Below are 15,279 nucleotides of genomic sequence, written 5' to 3' on the forward strand. Positions count from 1 at the left end.
TACTGTGCTACCTAATTTACTTCTACTATTAGTGTTTAATAGTGTAATAGTATTATGTAATAAGTGCCAGATAGGTCATATTATCATGGTAACTGATGTAATGTATGTTGTTACCATGGAACGTGGTGTATTATATGTTGTTACCATGGCAACTGGTGTATTATATGCTAGCAGTGTACCAGTGTAATTTGTGTTAGTGCCATGGTAACTGTTGTAATGTGTATGGTTCAGATCGTGACGATCCACCAGGAGCCGTTTGTTTACGTCAAACCCACAAGGAGTGATGGGACATGTAAGGAGGAATTCACCGTCAATGGCATTCTCATCAAGAAAGTCATCTGTACCGGACCTAACGGAACCATACCGGGTACCAACACACACACACACACACACACACACACACACACACACACACACACACACACACACACACACACCATCATCCTCGGCAGTAACGCAAAGCAAATATGACTCTCCTCTCCATTGGGCCGTCTACTTGTCGGTCTTCAGATGGCTGTAGAGGCCAATCCGTGATCCACATACTTTTGTGTAGTGTGGACAGGGGAAAGTGGTGGTAGTTGGTGGTGGTGGTTGGGCCTCTTTCTCTCTCTCCTTGCGGTGCTGTTGCTTTTTTTCTGCCGCCCAGTGAAGCTCCATTTCATGACGTGCAGCTCCTTCCTGCACGGATTTCTTCCAGGAGCGCCTATCCAGTGCAGTGTGCTCCCAGTTGCTCGATGTGATGTTGAATTTCTTCAGACTGGTCTTGATATTGTCCCTCAAACATTCTTTTGCCCGCTGGGAGCTCACTGTCCTTCCTTTAACTGCAAGTACAGGATCTGTTTGGGGAGACGTGTGTTGGACATGTGGATGACATGGCCCGTCCATCGGAGATGGTGCTGCATTATTGTGGTGGTGATGCTAGTCATGTTAGCTTCTTCCAGAACGCTGATGTTGGTGTGTCTGTCCTTCCAGCTGATCCTCAGGATTTTTCATAATAATCTTTGGTGGTGGTGTTCCAGGGCTCTCAGGTGCCTGCTGTAGGTGGTCCATGACTCTCCATACAGCAGGGTGGGAAGAACAACAGCTCTGTAGACCAGGAGTTTTGTTTGGGTCTTTAGGTCTCAGTCTTCAAAGACCCTTTTCCTGAGTCTGGCATAAGCGCCACTGGCACAACTTGAGCGATGGTTGACCTCAGAGTCGATGTCGCCTTTTGAGGAGAGAAGGCTGCGGAGGTAGGGGAATTGATCAACATTTTCAATAATTTTGTTGTCCACTTTTATGGTGGGCTAGGTAGATGGCTTGTTGGGTAGAGGTTGATATAGGACCTGGGTCTTCTTGATGTTTAATGCTAGACCCAGGGCTCTGTATGCCTTAGCAAAGGCATTCAGAATATCCTGGAGGTCCTCTGCGGATTGTGTTGCGATGACATTGTTGTCTGTATAATGAAGCTCCATGATGGTGGTGTTGCAGACTTTGCTCTTGGCCTTGAACCTATTAAGGTTGAAGAGCCTGCCGTCAGTTCTGTATGGAATTGAGATCCCCGTGGCAACTCATCACCAATGAGGTGGAGTATGGCAGCAATAAAGATGGCAAACAGGGTGGGTGCGATGATGCATCCCTGTTTGACCCGTTTCCACAGTGAAGGGCACTGACTCAGAGCTGCTGTTGCTGAGCACTGGGGCTGACATGCCATCACCTAGAAGCCTCAATATTCTGATGTATTTGTCAGGGCAGCTATATATGACAGAAAAGATAACCCTTCGATTCTTTGCTGTCTAACCCTAAACGCTAATCAGATCCACTTTTACATCATGGTGGCATCTGTCAGTGTCCATTATATCTTATTTATGAAGTGAGCCTTGATCATTTCAAGGCTTGTAATTCCTTTAATCCAAATATCCCCTTGAACTAGTTTCTTGCCTTTAAACATACTCACTGAGAGAAGTTGTAACATAAAGTGTGTGATGACAGTGAGAGGGAGCACCCCTTCCTCTCCTACAAACAGCCTGGCATGTTAGCCAGGAAGCTGCTGAACCAGCCTTGTTCCCCCTGACAGGTCAGCCCATCGTGCCTCAGTGCTGCTATGGTTTCTGCATTGACCTGCTCATCAAACTGGCCATGAACATGAACTTCACCTATGAGGTCCACCTGGTGGCTGATGGGAAATTTGGCACGCAGGAGCGTGTAAGTACATGAGTGTTGTGTTGTGTTGTGTTGTGTGTGTTTGTGGTGTGTTTTCTATGCCAGAGTTTACAGATAACTGTCTGCTAACTGGTTGGTTAAAATTTAATGTTCCAGTTACTCACGTGGTTCTTCTGCTTCTGTTTCATGTTTTAGTCACTAAACTGACTTCATATCAATAAAATGACCAAGACTACTAATATAACACAAGCAGACACGCCGTCTGCTGCTGTATGCTGCACTTTTAAAAGATACAAGCAGAACTATTATAGAAACATTGGTAGACCACAGCAGAGCCATTTGAAAAGGCTTTTGATCTAACAATGATCGCAGCGTCAGATCGAAAATAACTTTACACGGTATAATTATAAATGGTAAGTGTCATATGAACCACCTATGGCAGCATGGTGGTGCAGTGGTTAGCGTGGTCACCTCACAGCAAGAAGGTCCTGGGTTTGAGCCCCGGGGTAGTCCAACCTTGGGGGTCATCCCGGGTCGTCCTCTGTGTGGAGTTTGCATGTTCTCCCCGTGTCTGCGTGGGTTTCCTCCGGGTGCTCCGGTTTCCTCCCACAGTCCAAAGACATGTAGGTCAGGTGAATCGGCCGTACTAGATTGTCCCAAGGTGTGTGTCTGTGTGTTGGCCCTTTGATGGATTTGCTGCCGGTCCAGGGTGTTTCCCCGCCTGCCTCCCATGACTGCTGGGATAGGCTCCAGCATCCCGTGACCCCAATTGGGATAAGCGGCTTGGATAATGGAAATATTATGGAAAGATGGACATCCATAAGAACTGAACCTGAACCCCTGTTTGTATGAAAACAATGGCTCTTCTCTCTCTCTCTCTTGCTCTCGCTCTCTCTTGCTCTCTCTGTCTCGCTCTCTGTCTTGCTCTGTCCCTCTTGTGCTGTCTCTCATCTTTATCTCTTGCCCTCATTTCTCTCTCTCTCTCTCTCTCTCTCTCTCTCTCTTGCTCTGTATTGCTCTGTGTCTCATCTTTCTCAATTCAATTCAATACAATTCAGTGATGCTTTATTGACATGACTGAATTAATTACAATGGTGCCAAGGCAGGTGACAGCGAAACAGGTCAACAAAGTACCAAAAATAAATAAATAAACAAATGGAAAAAGGAACAGGTAGAACTGGCAGACACATAAGACAGCACTTGAACAGCAACTGACAGTAATTGGAACAGTAGTTGGAACAGTAATTGTCAGTGTTTTGGTCACTCACTGACCCTTAGGCTATGGCATTCTGACACATATTGTGCCGCAAGTTGTGACTTTTGACCCTCTCCTAAAATAAGTGGCCATTGTTCTTTCTCATCCAGGAGTAGAACATTTGGAATCTGATTTTCAAATTTCTGTTGGTATTTTTCACTTATGTTCTGGAATTTCTCATAATTTATCAGGAAGTGCATCTCTGTCTCGACCTCACCTGCCATACAGTGACCACATATTCTTTGCTCTTTTTGTAGCCAAGATGTTGTGTGTCTGCCCTTTTCAATGGCTAGACTGTGGTCAGTGAGCCTGTACTTGGTAAGGATGTGTCTCTGCTGACTGTCTCTGACAGTGGACAGACAGTCAGCCAGTTTGTCTTCTCTTTTTAGGCCCGATAACATTCTCATTTGTGTTGTCATTTGGTTTCTGTGTCCCAGTGTTCCACATATGAGTTGTGGCATTGTGTGATGATGTGGTTTACTCTAATCTGTGGTTGGTGAGCAGTGCTGGTCTGAAACTCATCTGTGTCTGTGGTTACGGGGTCAGTTAGTTTCACAACCAGCTGACTGAGGGGACTCTTTCTTAGCTCTTGGATTTGGACTGCTTTAAACTGCAGTGTGTGGTGGGGACTTGATTTAAGGTGCATCCAGAATTTAAGTGATCTGTTTAAATATTTATTATCAATGGCAAACGGCCTCATTCTGCCCTGCATGCATCTGTTGGTGTTTTTCTTTGTACGTTTAGCAATTTTCGACAGAATTTTGCATGCAGGGCTTCTATTGGATGTTTGTCCCATCTAGTGTAGTCTTGCTGACTGAGTGGACCCCATACTTCACTTCCATATACTGCAATGGGCAGGATGACATTGTCAGAGATTTTGGACCAGATTTTAATTGGGACGTCTGTTTTATAGGATGTTTTTTTATTGCATAGAAAGCTCTTCAGGCTTTCTCTTTAAGTGCATTCACTGCCAGACCAAAGCTTCCCGAGGCACTGACCCTCAGTCCCAGGTCATCATAACTTAACGTGTGCTCTAGGGCGGTGTTACCTAGAGTAAATAGGTGTCTACTTTCCTGACACCTGGACTTCTTCTGGAAGATCATATTTTTTGTCTTTTTTAAATTTACTGCCAGGGTGCAGTTCTGACAGTGTTTCTCTAGCAGATCCAGATGCTGCTGTAGACCCTGTTCTGTGGGTGACAGCAGCACCAGGTCATCTGCATAGAGCAATAATTTAACTTCTGTGTTGTTTAGGGTGAGGCCAGGAGCTTCAAATTGTTCCAGTAACACCGCTAACTCGTTGTTATAGATATTGAACAGGGTTGGACTCAAACTGCAGCCTTGTCTCACCCCTCACCCTTGAGTGCAGTATTCTGTTCTTTTGTTGCCACGTTTTACTCCGCACTTATTTTCCAAATATATAGATTTAATTATGTCAAACACTCTACCCCCTATGCCACTTTGGATGATTTTATAGTATAAGCCATCGTGCCAGATAGAATTAAATGCTTTCTTAAAATCAATGAAGCATGCAAATATTTTTCCTTTATTTTTTTGGTGAACATGTTGATTAATTAGGGTTTTCTCTCTCTCTCTCTCTCTCTCTCTCTCTCTCTCTCTCTCTCTCTCTCTCAGGTGAATAACAGCAATAAAAAGGAGTGGAATGGGATGATGGGGGAACTGTTGGGAGGTCTGGCTGACATGATTGTTGCTCCCCTCACCATCAACAATGAGCGTGCTCAGTACATCGAGTTCTCCAAGCCCTTCAAGTATCAGGGGCTCACCATCCTGGTGAAAAAGGTGAGTCGGAGCAGTGGGTTCAGATCTCTGGTGATGTCACTGCCGTCTGACAAGAAGCTTCTGTTTTGAAAGGCTGATTTTGATAAACTGTCACTGCATGAAAATGGCTAGCATAGTCTGCCACTGTGTGTGTGTGTGTGTGTGTGTGTGTGTGTGTTGTTTTGAGGTTGCTTAGTGTTAGGCTACTTCTCCATACAGTCAGAGTCGTGGGCTTGATTCCAGTCTTTCTGTGGGGAAGCTGGCGTTTTCTGGCCATGTTGGCGTGAGTTTTCTTCTACAGTCCAGTCACAGACATGTCAGGTGAACAGAGATGTGATGACTGGTGTGAATGACAAGTGGTGCTGTTCTGCCAGTCTGGACGGCACAGACGAAACTCGGTACTACTGCAGTACTGCTGGGAAAATTGTGTCAAAAATATCATATTGTGTTTGAAAACAAACGCTGATGGTGTGTGTGTGTGTGTGTGTGTGTGTGTGTGTGTGTGTGTGTGTGTGTGTGTGTGTGTGTGTGTGTGTGTGTGTGTTTAACGTGCGTGTATAGGAAATCCCTCGTAGCACTCTGGACTCATTTATGCAGCCGTTTCAGAGTACACTGTGGCTTTTAGTCGGTCTGTCGGTTCACGTGGTGGCAGTGATGCTGTACCTATTAGACCGATTCAGGTAAGAAATCCAATATAATCAAATCTAATCTGATCTGTTCTTTTCTAATCTCACATAACCTAGTCTAATCTCAACTAGTGTAATCTAAATTAATGTGATCTAATTCAAAACATTCTAATTGACCAACTTTAATCTAATTCAAATAATCTAATCTATCAAACTCTAGTCTAATCTAATCTAGTCTAATATAATCTAATATAATCTAATATAACTAATATAACATAATCTTAACCACAATCATTGTGACCTATTCTAGTAATCTTTTATTTTGCTCTCCTATATTGTAATTCTATGTGATGTAGTTTTTTGTAATCTCTTCTAATACAATTCTATCAAATCTAGTTCTTCTATGTTCATTTAAAATAATGTTATATTGTACTGTATAATATATTGCTATCTGTTCTAATATAATATGATATGATATATGATCTAATTCTATCTTAACTTTACATTTTCTTTTGCTCATTTGGCAGATGCTTTTATCCATGGCTGCATACAAGAGAGTCGGCATTTAGCAGATAGATTTGAATGTCAACAATAGGTCTCATAGAGCACAGAATTGTAATCATATTCTAGAGTTAGATTATATGATTAGAGTTGGGTATCATCATATAGGCATGATAGGAAAAGATGTGACAAGAGATTATTCAGTCCAGAGGGATGTAGTGTAGAGAGTAAAAATGAGTGGGCCCAGTTCTGAACCTTGAGGAATGCCTGTTGTGGCTTGCTGTGACCTGTCTATGGGTGACACCTGACCCCTCCATGATACTTGGTACGACTTTCCCTTTAGATGTAATCTGAGCCACTGAAGTTCAGTACCAACAATGTCCAGGTCCAATAATATCAATTGACTGCGTTAAATGCAGCAGACAGGTCATGGAGGATAACTATGGAGGACTTGCCAGCAATGTTGGTTTTGGAGTTTCTCATTGACTGTAAGGAGATCAATCTCAGTGGAGAGACCATTTTTAAATCCAGACTAATTCAGATCCAATAGATTTTCTGGGATAGAAAGCAGAAGAGTGTTTTGACTTGGAAAAAGAGAAATCAGACTAGCTAATGGTTCTGAGTCAAATTGGGTTTAGGTCTGCAGTCAATAACAGAAATTATTAGGTCATGTGTATAAAAATACCAATTCATATACACACATACATAGACACATAAAAAGGAGGGTACTCAAATCCCATCTCTGAAGTTCGAAAAATGTGTAGGCTGAAGCTACAGCTTATAATGCCTATCTTTTTAACAACACATCATAGTTGACCTCAAAAGGTAACATTAAACAACAAACAGCGTACATATCAGAATCAGAATCATGTTCATTGGCCATGTAGTTTTGCACCACATGGAATTTGACTCTGATTTCATGTCTCTCTCAGTGTACTTAACATAGAATAACAACACTACAACACAACAGTCTTCAGATATATACACAAGGATTGACGATAAACAGACGAAATAAGAGGTGACAAAGTGCAGTGGTCCAGAGAATATATCAGAGATGCTGAAATAGATGTTAGAAGGTTACTTACATACATACCTGAGGTAGATGTACATGACAGAGTGTACCAGTATACGTACAATGTACAGCACAGTATATACAAAATGGTTGGATTTATTTGACAATGTTAAGCATTAATTTGAATGACAACCTGTGGAAAGAAACTATTTTTATATCCGGTTGTTTTGGTTTACAGTCCTCTGTAGCACCTACCAGAGGGGAGGAGTTGGAACAGGTTGTGACCAGGGTGTGATGGGTCTGCAGTGATGTTGCCTGCCCATTTCCTGAGTCTGGAGATGTATAAGTCCTGAATGGAGGGCAGGGTGGCACCAATGATTTTCTCTGCAGACTTAACTGTCCGTTGTAGTCTGTCCCTGTTCTGTTTGTTTGCCAATCTAAACCAGACAGCGATGGATGTGCAGAGGACAGACTGGAGTGCAGAACTGAATCAGCAGTTCCTGAGGCAGGTTGAACTTCCTGAACTGATGTAGAAAGTACATCCTCTGCTGGGCCTTTTTGATGAATGTGTCTATGTTGGATGCCCACCTTAGGTCCTGGAGGATTGTGGAACCCAAAAATCTATAGGATTTCACCGCAGACACTGTGCTGTTGACTGTGATGGAGGAGGGGGTAGAGTTGGGGGGTTCCTCCTGAAGTCCACTGTCATCTTCACAGTTTTGGGCATGTTCAGCTAAAGGTTGTTATGGCCGCATCAGAGGGCCAGCTGATCAACTTCTTGTCTATATGCAGACTCGTCACCATCCCGTATAAGGCCAATAATGGTTGTGTCATCTGCAAACTTCAGGAGTTTAACAGACGGGTCACCTGAGGTGCAGTCATTTGTGTATAGGGAGAAGAGTAAAGGGGAAAGCACACATCCCTTGGGGGTGCCAGTGTTGATTGTCTGGATGCTGGATGGGATTTTCACCAGCTACCTCCTGTCTGTCGGGAAGTTTTTAATCCACTGGCAGAAGGGGGCTGGTACAGTGAGCTGGGTGAGTTTGGAGTGGAGGATATCTGGGAAGATGATGTTGAACACTGAGCTGAAGTCCACAAACAGGACCCTTATATCCTTTGGAAGTTGAGGTGTTGGAAGTTGTAGTGCAATCTCATGTTGACTGCATCCTCCACTAATCTGTTCGCTCAGTAGACAAACTGCAAGGGGTCGAGCAGGGGGGCTGTGATTTCCTTCAGATGGGCCAACACCAGTCTCTCGAAGGATTTTATCACCACAGATGCTAGGGCAATGGGCCTGTAGCCATTTAATCCTATGATAAGGGATTTCTTGGGGGCTGGGGTTATAGTGGAGCGCTTGAAGCAGGAGGGGACTTAACACAGCTCCAATGTGAAAATGAGGGCCAGCTGGTCAGCACAGACTTTAGAGGGTGACACGCCATCTTGGCCTGGTGTCTCCCTGGTCTTCTGTCTCTGGAAGACCTGGCGCATGTCCTCAACACAGATCCTGAGTGCGGGTGGGAGGGTTGGTGGGGAGGGGAAAATGGCTGGCAGGGAGTGCAGTTGGTTGTGTGTTGTGGCCGGAGAGGGTGAGGGGTGTGAAAATGTGCTTATCAAACCTGAAGTAAAACCCATTTAGGTCATCAGCCAGTTGATGGTTCCCTGCAGTGTGGGGTGATGGTCTCCTGTAGTTGGTCATGTCTTTCAAATCGCTCCAGACTGATGCTGGGTCACTGGCAGAAAACCTGTTTTACAACTTTTTTTGCCTCTCTGATCCCCTTTGTGAGTGTATTTCTGGCTTTGTTGTACTGGATCCTATCTCCACTCCCGTAGGCTTCCTCTTTGGCCTGACAAAGCTGCCTGAGTTTTGTTGTGAACCAGGGCTTATTGTTGTTGAAGGTACAGAAAGTTTTGGTGGGCACACACACATGTCCTCGCAAAAGCTGATGTAAGATGTAACAGTGTCAGTAAGTTCGTCCAGGTCTGTAGAATGTAGCCTCACAACCACTCCAATCAAATACAGTCAAGGCAGGCCTGGAGGTCCAGTTTTGACTCATTGGTCCATTTCCTCACAGTTTACCACAGGCTTTGCAGATTTTAGTTTCCGCCTTAGTTTCTGTCTTCTGGGATAAGATGAATCAGACAGTGATCAGAGAGGCCCAGGGCTGCACGGGGGACAGAGTGATATGTGTCCTTTAATTTTGTGTAGCAATGATCCAGAGTGTTTTTGTCTCTGGTGGGACATCTAACATGCTGTCTGTATTTTGGCAGTTCATGGCTGAGGTTTGCTTTGTTAAAATCCCCAAGGATAATGAGAAGGAGTCTGGATATTTGCACTCCATGTTTGTAATTTGATCAGCCAGGTGTTTTAACACTTTCAAGACAGACCTGGGGTGGGATATAGACACCAACCAGAATAAAAGATAACAATCCCCGCAGTGAATAGAATGGTTTACAGTCAATGAAAAAGGTATCTAAGTGAGTCAGAGAAGGTTGAATCAGTTCATCTGGATACCACATTTATTGACAGATATGTTTCATCACTCAACTAAGTGACATCTTCAGTCTAGGTGGCACGGTGGCCCAGTGGTTAGTGCTGTTGCCTCACAGCAAGAATGTCCTGGGTTTGAACCCCGGGGTTGTCTAACTTTGAGAGTCATCCCAGGTCATCCTCTTTGTGGAGTTTGCATGTTCTTCCCATGTCTGCGGTGGGTTTTCTGCGGGTGCTCCAGTTTCCCCCACTATCAAATAGACATGCATGTTAGGGTTAATACTCCTGTCTGTGCCCCTGAGCAAGTCATGGCAAGACGAACTAGAGTTGGTCCCCAGGTGCTGCACGGCGGCTGCCCACTGCTCCTAGCTACACAGCTCAGATGGGTTAAATGCAGAGAAAGAATTGTATATTGAATAATAAAGTAGTAAACTTTAAAAATTTGATTTAAACTGACTGCAGGTATCCCCACCCCTTATAAACAATACAGTGGCATAATGACCAGTTTCATATGCAAATATGGGAGTGACCATTAACTAGTTACAATGGCCATGTGTACTATTCACAGAGGATTTAGGAATGTTTGCAACAATCATATCATTTTAAGATGGTGACAGATGTACTCTTGGCCCCCCGCCCCCGGTTCAGGGATGGTCATTCCCTCTTAACATAGATGCCTCTTTGACCTTTGACTTCCCGTTCAAACCAGCGTCCCTCCCTATCAAAGATGTGCACATCCTCATACCTGAAAGAGTGGCCACTGTCCTGTAGATGGTGTAGACTGTATAGATGGTGTAGACTGTGGAGTTCTGGTCTGACGTGTTAGCTCTCCTGTGTTGTGCCATCCTCTTGGCCAGTGTTTAGTTCTGGCCACAGTTCCTCATTACAGCTGTTCCATAAATTCACTCCTCTGGCAGAAATACAATGACTTCAGTCCTCACAAATTGTTTTTTGAACATAAAAATTCCTCTCAAATCATACTGGCTCTCTTTTTGAAATTCTTTATTTTTCACAGCAGTATATATATTACAATTTTTTTTTCAAAACAGTAACAGTTTCATTTTCTTCTGCTGTTCAGGGTTTTTTTTAAACTTACAAGAGATTGTAAAAAAATACAAGAACGTTTGGATACTTTCAGGTAATAATTGATTTTTTTTGCTCTGTACATAATTTAAACCATTTTTAAGTCAACCATATCTTTAAATTTTAGAGTGTTTAGTTTATTAAAGTGAGTTTGTTGGTTCTCTAAAAGTAGTTTTGTTTACAATTCTTATGGCTCTCTTTTGAAATATGAAGATTGGAACAGTGTTTGTTTTATATGCTGACTTCCGGTCTTGATGGCGGAGTGGGCGGTTGATCCTTTTGCAAGCTCTGAGATCTGAATTTTTTCTTTACATCAAGAAAGATTACTTTTGTACAGAAAGACATCAAATCACTATTGGGCAACTGCAGACAAAAGATGTGGGAGAGACACGGAGCCGGGTTCTCTTGTGGCAACTGAAAAAGATGACGGCTGTACCGGTGGCTAGCAAAGCTAACTAACTGGCTAAGCTAATTAGCTGGCTAAGCTAACTAACTGGCTAAGCTAACTAGCTGGCACAAACAAAATGCCATGGGACAAAAAAAAAAAAAGAATCTCCCAACTGAGGAGAGTCGATGACATAAAAAGATCGCTCGACTTTCTGATGGAGGAGGTTGCAATGGTCAGACTACATCTGAAAACGATTTTGGACCTGGTGGAAGAAGTCAAGGCCTTGAGGCTACAAAACACAGAGAAGGATGGGTGGATGATCTGGATCTGGATTGTGATGAACTGTTGTCTCTTTGTGAGATATGGCTTTAGCCAGGAGAGGGCAGTACTGATGATGTTGAAGGAGGATTCAAGGCAGGAGAGATGGTGGATGGTGTGGAAAGTTGCAGTGAGGTCGAGGAGGATGAGAATGCTGAGGTGGCCAGAGTCTAAGGTGAGAAGGACGCCGTAAGGAGGGCTGTATCTGTGCTGTGCCGTGAGCAGAAATCAGATTTGTTCGTTGGTTCGTTGGAGATGAGGTGAGCTTCGAGTTGGGAGGCAACAGCACATTCCAGTATTTTTGACAGAAAGGGGAGACTGAAGATGGACAGAAATTGCTTATGATAAGAGAGTTTAGTCCAGGTTTTTTGAGGATGGGGTGACAGCAGCCAATTTTGAGTATCTGGGGGACTGAACCAGAGCTGAATGAGGAGTAAATGATTTCTGTGATGAGTGAGGAGATACTAGCTGGGTAAGAAAATCAGAGAAGTCAGAGAGAAAGGAGGGGTTTGGCTTGGAGGGGGGGTGGGGTAGATAATGGAACTGACAAAGGGAATGGAGTTTGAAGGCACTCTGCAAGGCGCCCTATGACGCCTTGCAGAGTCCAAGGTCTCAAACAGTGTATAGAGGATGAAGTTGTCTTTCAGAATGCTCATAGCTTTACTCGTAATCCTGACATTAAATTGGTCACTCAGGTGGGCGTCCGGATGGTGTGGCGGTCTATTCTGTTGCCTACCAACATGGGGGTCGATGGTTCAAATCCCTGTGTTATCTCTGGCTTGGTTGGGCATCCCTACAGACACAATTGCCCATGTCTGTGGGTGAGAAGCCAGATGTGGGTGGGTATGTGTTCTGGTCGCTGCACTATCGCCTCCTCTGGTTGGTCGGGGCACCTGTTCAGGGGGGAGGGGGAACTGGGGGAATAGCGTGATCCTCCCACTCACTACGCCCCCCTGGCAAAACTCCTCACTGTCAGGTGAAAAGAAGCAGCTGGTAAATGTATCGGAGGAGGCATGTGGTAGTCTGCAGCCCTCCCTGGCTCAGCAGAGGGGGTGGCGCAGAGATTGGGACGGCTTGGAAGGGTGGGGTAATGGCTGGATACAATTGGGGAGAAAAAGGGGGGGGGGGATTAGTCACTCAGCTTAGTGTGTAGGACCCTGGATAGGAGTGAAAAGTTTAAAATGTGCGTCAGAAAGGAGATGATTGAGGGAGTGATACTAATGTAATCGTATGATGTAATCTAATCTAATTTTAGACTAATTAATCTAATTTAATCTAATTCAACTTTATCTATTGTAATGTAATATTTTTCTTGATCTAATCTAACTGAATCTTAATTGAGTATAATGTAATGCCACATCATGTGAAGTAACATGATATAATCTTTGTCCAGCCCATTTGGAAGGTTTAAAGTGAACAGTGAAGAAGAAGAAGAAGATGCCCTCACCCTGTCCTCCGCCATGTGGTTCTCATGGGGAGTACTGCTGAATTCTGGGATAGGAGAAGGTATGAGCTCCCCCAGAAAACAAGGTTCAGCTGTTTAAATGGTATCGGACATTCAAACCAATGCACCATTTCCATTTACTCGCATGCACTTTCATTTACTCACAAACCAGGATAATCCTGAAGATGTCCATGAAGACAAATTCTCTTTCTCTGGTGTATTACAGACCATAACTAATCCAACAATGTCCACATCCTGCAGACTGTAGTCGTGTGTGATGTGGATGTGTCTGGTTGGACTTAGCCAGGAAACATGACAGGGTGCATAGTGTTTTCATCTTCATCATAGCAGCCAGATGAGGAAGAAGAAGGCAGGTGGTGTTGAGTGTGAAGAAGTGAAGGTGTTGTGTCTAACCAGCAGATGTGACAGAACAAGCTGGTAGAAGACCAACACATAGTACTACATCAATAAGTACAACTCAGCTTCTACCAACACATAGTACTACATCAATAAGTACAACTCAGGTTCTACCAACACGTAGTACTACATCAATAAGTACAACTCAGCTTCTACCAACACATAGTACTACATCAATAAGTACAACTCAGCTTCTACCAACACATAGTACTACATCAATAAGTACAACTCAGCTTCTACCAACACATAGTACTACATCAATAAGTACAACTCAGCTTCTACCAACACATAGTACTACATCAGTAAGTACAACTCAGGTTCTACCAACACAGTACTACATCAACAAGTACAACTCAGGTTCTACCAACACGTACTACTACATCAATAAGTACAACTCAGCTTCTACCAACACATAGTACTACATCAATAAGTACAACTCAGCTTCTACCAACACATAGTACTACATCAGTAAGTACAACTCAGGTTCTACCAACACAGTACTACATCAACAAGTACAACTCAGGTTCTACCAACACGTACTACTACATCAATAAGTACAACTCAGCTTCTACCAACACATAGTACTACATCAATAAGTACAACTCAGCTTCTACCAACACATAGTACTACATCAATAAGTACAACTCAGGTTCTACCAACACATACTACTACATCAATAAGTACCACTCAGGTTCTACCAACACATAGTACTATATCAATAAGTACAACTCAGCTTCTACCAACAGATAGTACTACATCAATAAGTACAACTCAGCTTCTACCAGGTTCTCTGGCTTGTTTCTGACACAGCAGCCCTGCTGACTCTCATTCATCTGGAATGGAGCTCAGACACCATGCCAGACTCCAGACTCCAGACCAGTACCTCACTTTGATGGATTTTACAAGTGTCATTAAAGTTGTTTCTCCAGTTATCTAACTGTTGTGTGTGTGTGTGTGTGTGTGTGTGTGTGTGTGTGTGTGTGTGTGTGTGTGTGTGTGTGTGTGTGTGTGTGTGTGTGTGTGCGCGCGCATGTGTGTAGGAGCACCCAGGAGTTTCTCGGCGAGGATTCTGGGTATGGTGTGGGCGGGCTTTGCCATGATCATTGTGGCATCATACACTGCCAACCTGGCAGCCTTCCTGGTGCTGGACCGGCCTGAGGAACGCATCACTGGCATCAATGACCCCAGGGTACACACGCGCACACACACACACACACACACACACACACACACACACACACACACACACACACACACACACACACACACACACACACACACACAATATCTGTGTTCACAGTGAATGTAACACCAAATTTCAAGGCAGTATGAATCAGTTGCTTTCAAACCACCGGCACAAACAGAGCAATATAGTGTAGCTGGTAAGTGCCAGGAGGATTGTCGTGACTTGTACATCAGGGAAACTAAACAGATGTTGGCCAAGATGATACAACACAGGAAAGCTAACACGTCAGGCCAGGACTCCGCAGTCTACACCATCTGCACAGTCTATACCATCTACAGGCCAGTGGCCACTCTTCTTGGGATGAGGATGTGCACATCCATGATAGGGAGAAACGCTGGTTTGAATGAGGAGTCAAAGAGGACATCTATGTGAAGAGGGAACGACCATCCTTGAACCGAGGGGGGGAGACTGAGTACATCTGTCATCATCTTACAATGCTGTGATTGCAACTATACCCCAATCCTCTGTGAATAGTACACATGGCCATCAAAACTCCAGTTATTGGTCACGCCCGCATTTGCATATGAAACCTGTGTTAGATCGCCAGTTTCCGTTGGTATTCGACTTTTATGTTTATATGG

The 15,279-nt window shown here is 43.9% G+C and overlaps 1 protein-coding gene across 2 annotated transcripts in view; it reads left to right on the top strand.

The window, feature by feature from the left end:
• Positions 1 to 15,279, top strand: part of grin1b (glutamate receptor, ionotropic, N-methyl D-aspartate 1b) — a 90,059-nt gene that overhangs the window by 49,974 nt on the left and 24,806 nt on the right. For both annotated transcript variants that reach the window (XM_056283673.1, XM_056283681.1), the window contains 6 exons: positions 232 to 367; positions 2,057 to 2,184; positions 5,032 to 5,196; positions 5,737 to 5,855; positions 12,985 to 13,097; positions 14,493 to 14,641. In XM_056283673.1, the coding sequence (XP_056139648.1) occupies positions 232 to 367; positions 2,057 to 2,184; positions 5,032 to 5,196; positions 5,737 to 5,855; positions 12,985 to 13,097; positions 14,493 to 14,641 (810 nt within the window). The remainder of the gene's footprint in view (positions 1 to 231; positions 368 to 2,056; positions 2,185 to 5,031; positions 5,197 to 5,736; positions 5,856 to 12,984; positions 13,098 to 14,492; positions 14,642 to 15,279) is intronic.

This window comes from Lampris incognitus, chromosome 1, assembly GCF_029633865.1.
Source record: "Lampris incognitus isolate fLamInc1 chromosome 1, fLamInc1.hap2, whole genome shotgun sequence".
Lineage (NCBI taxonomy): Eukaryota > Metazoa > Chordata > Actinopteri > Lampriformes > Lampridae > Lampris > Lampris incognitus.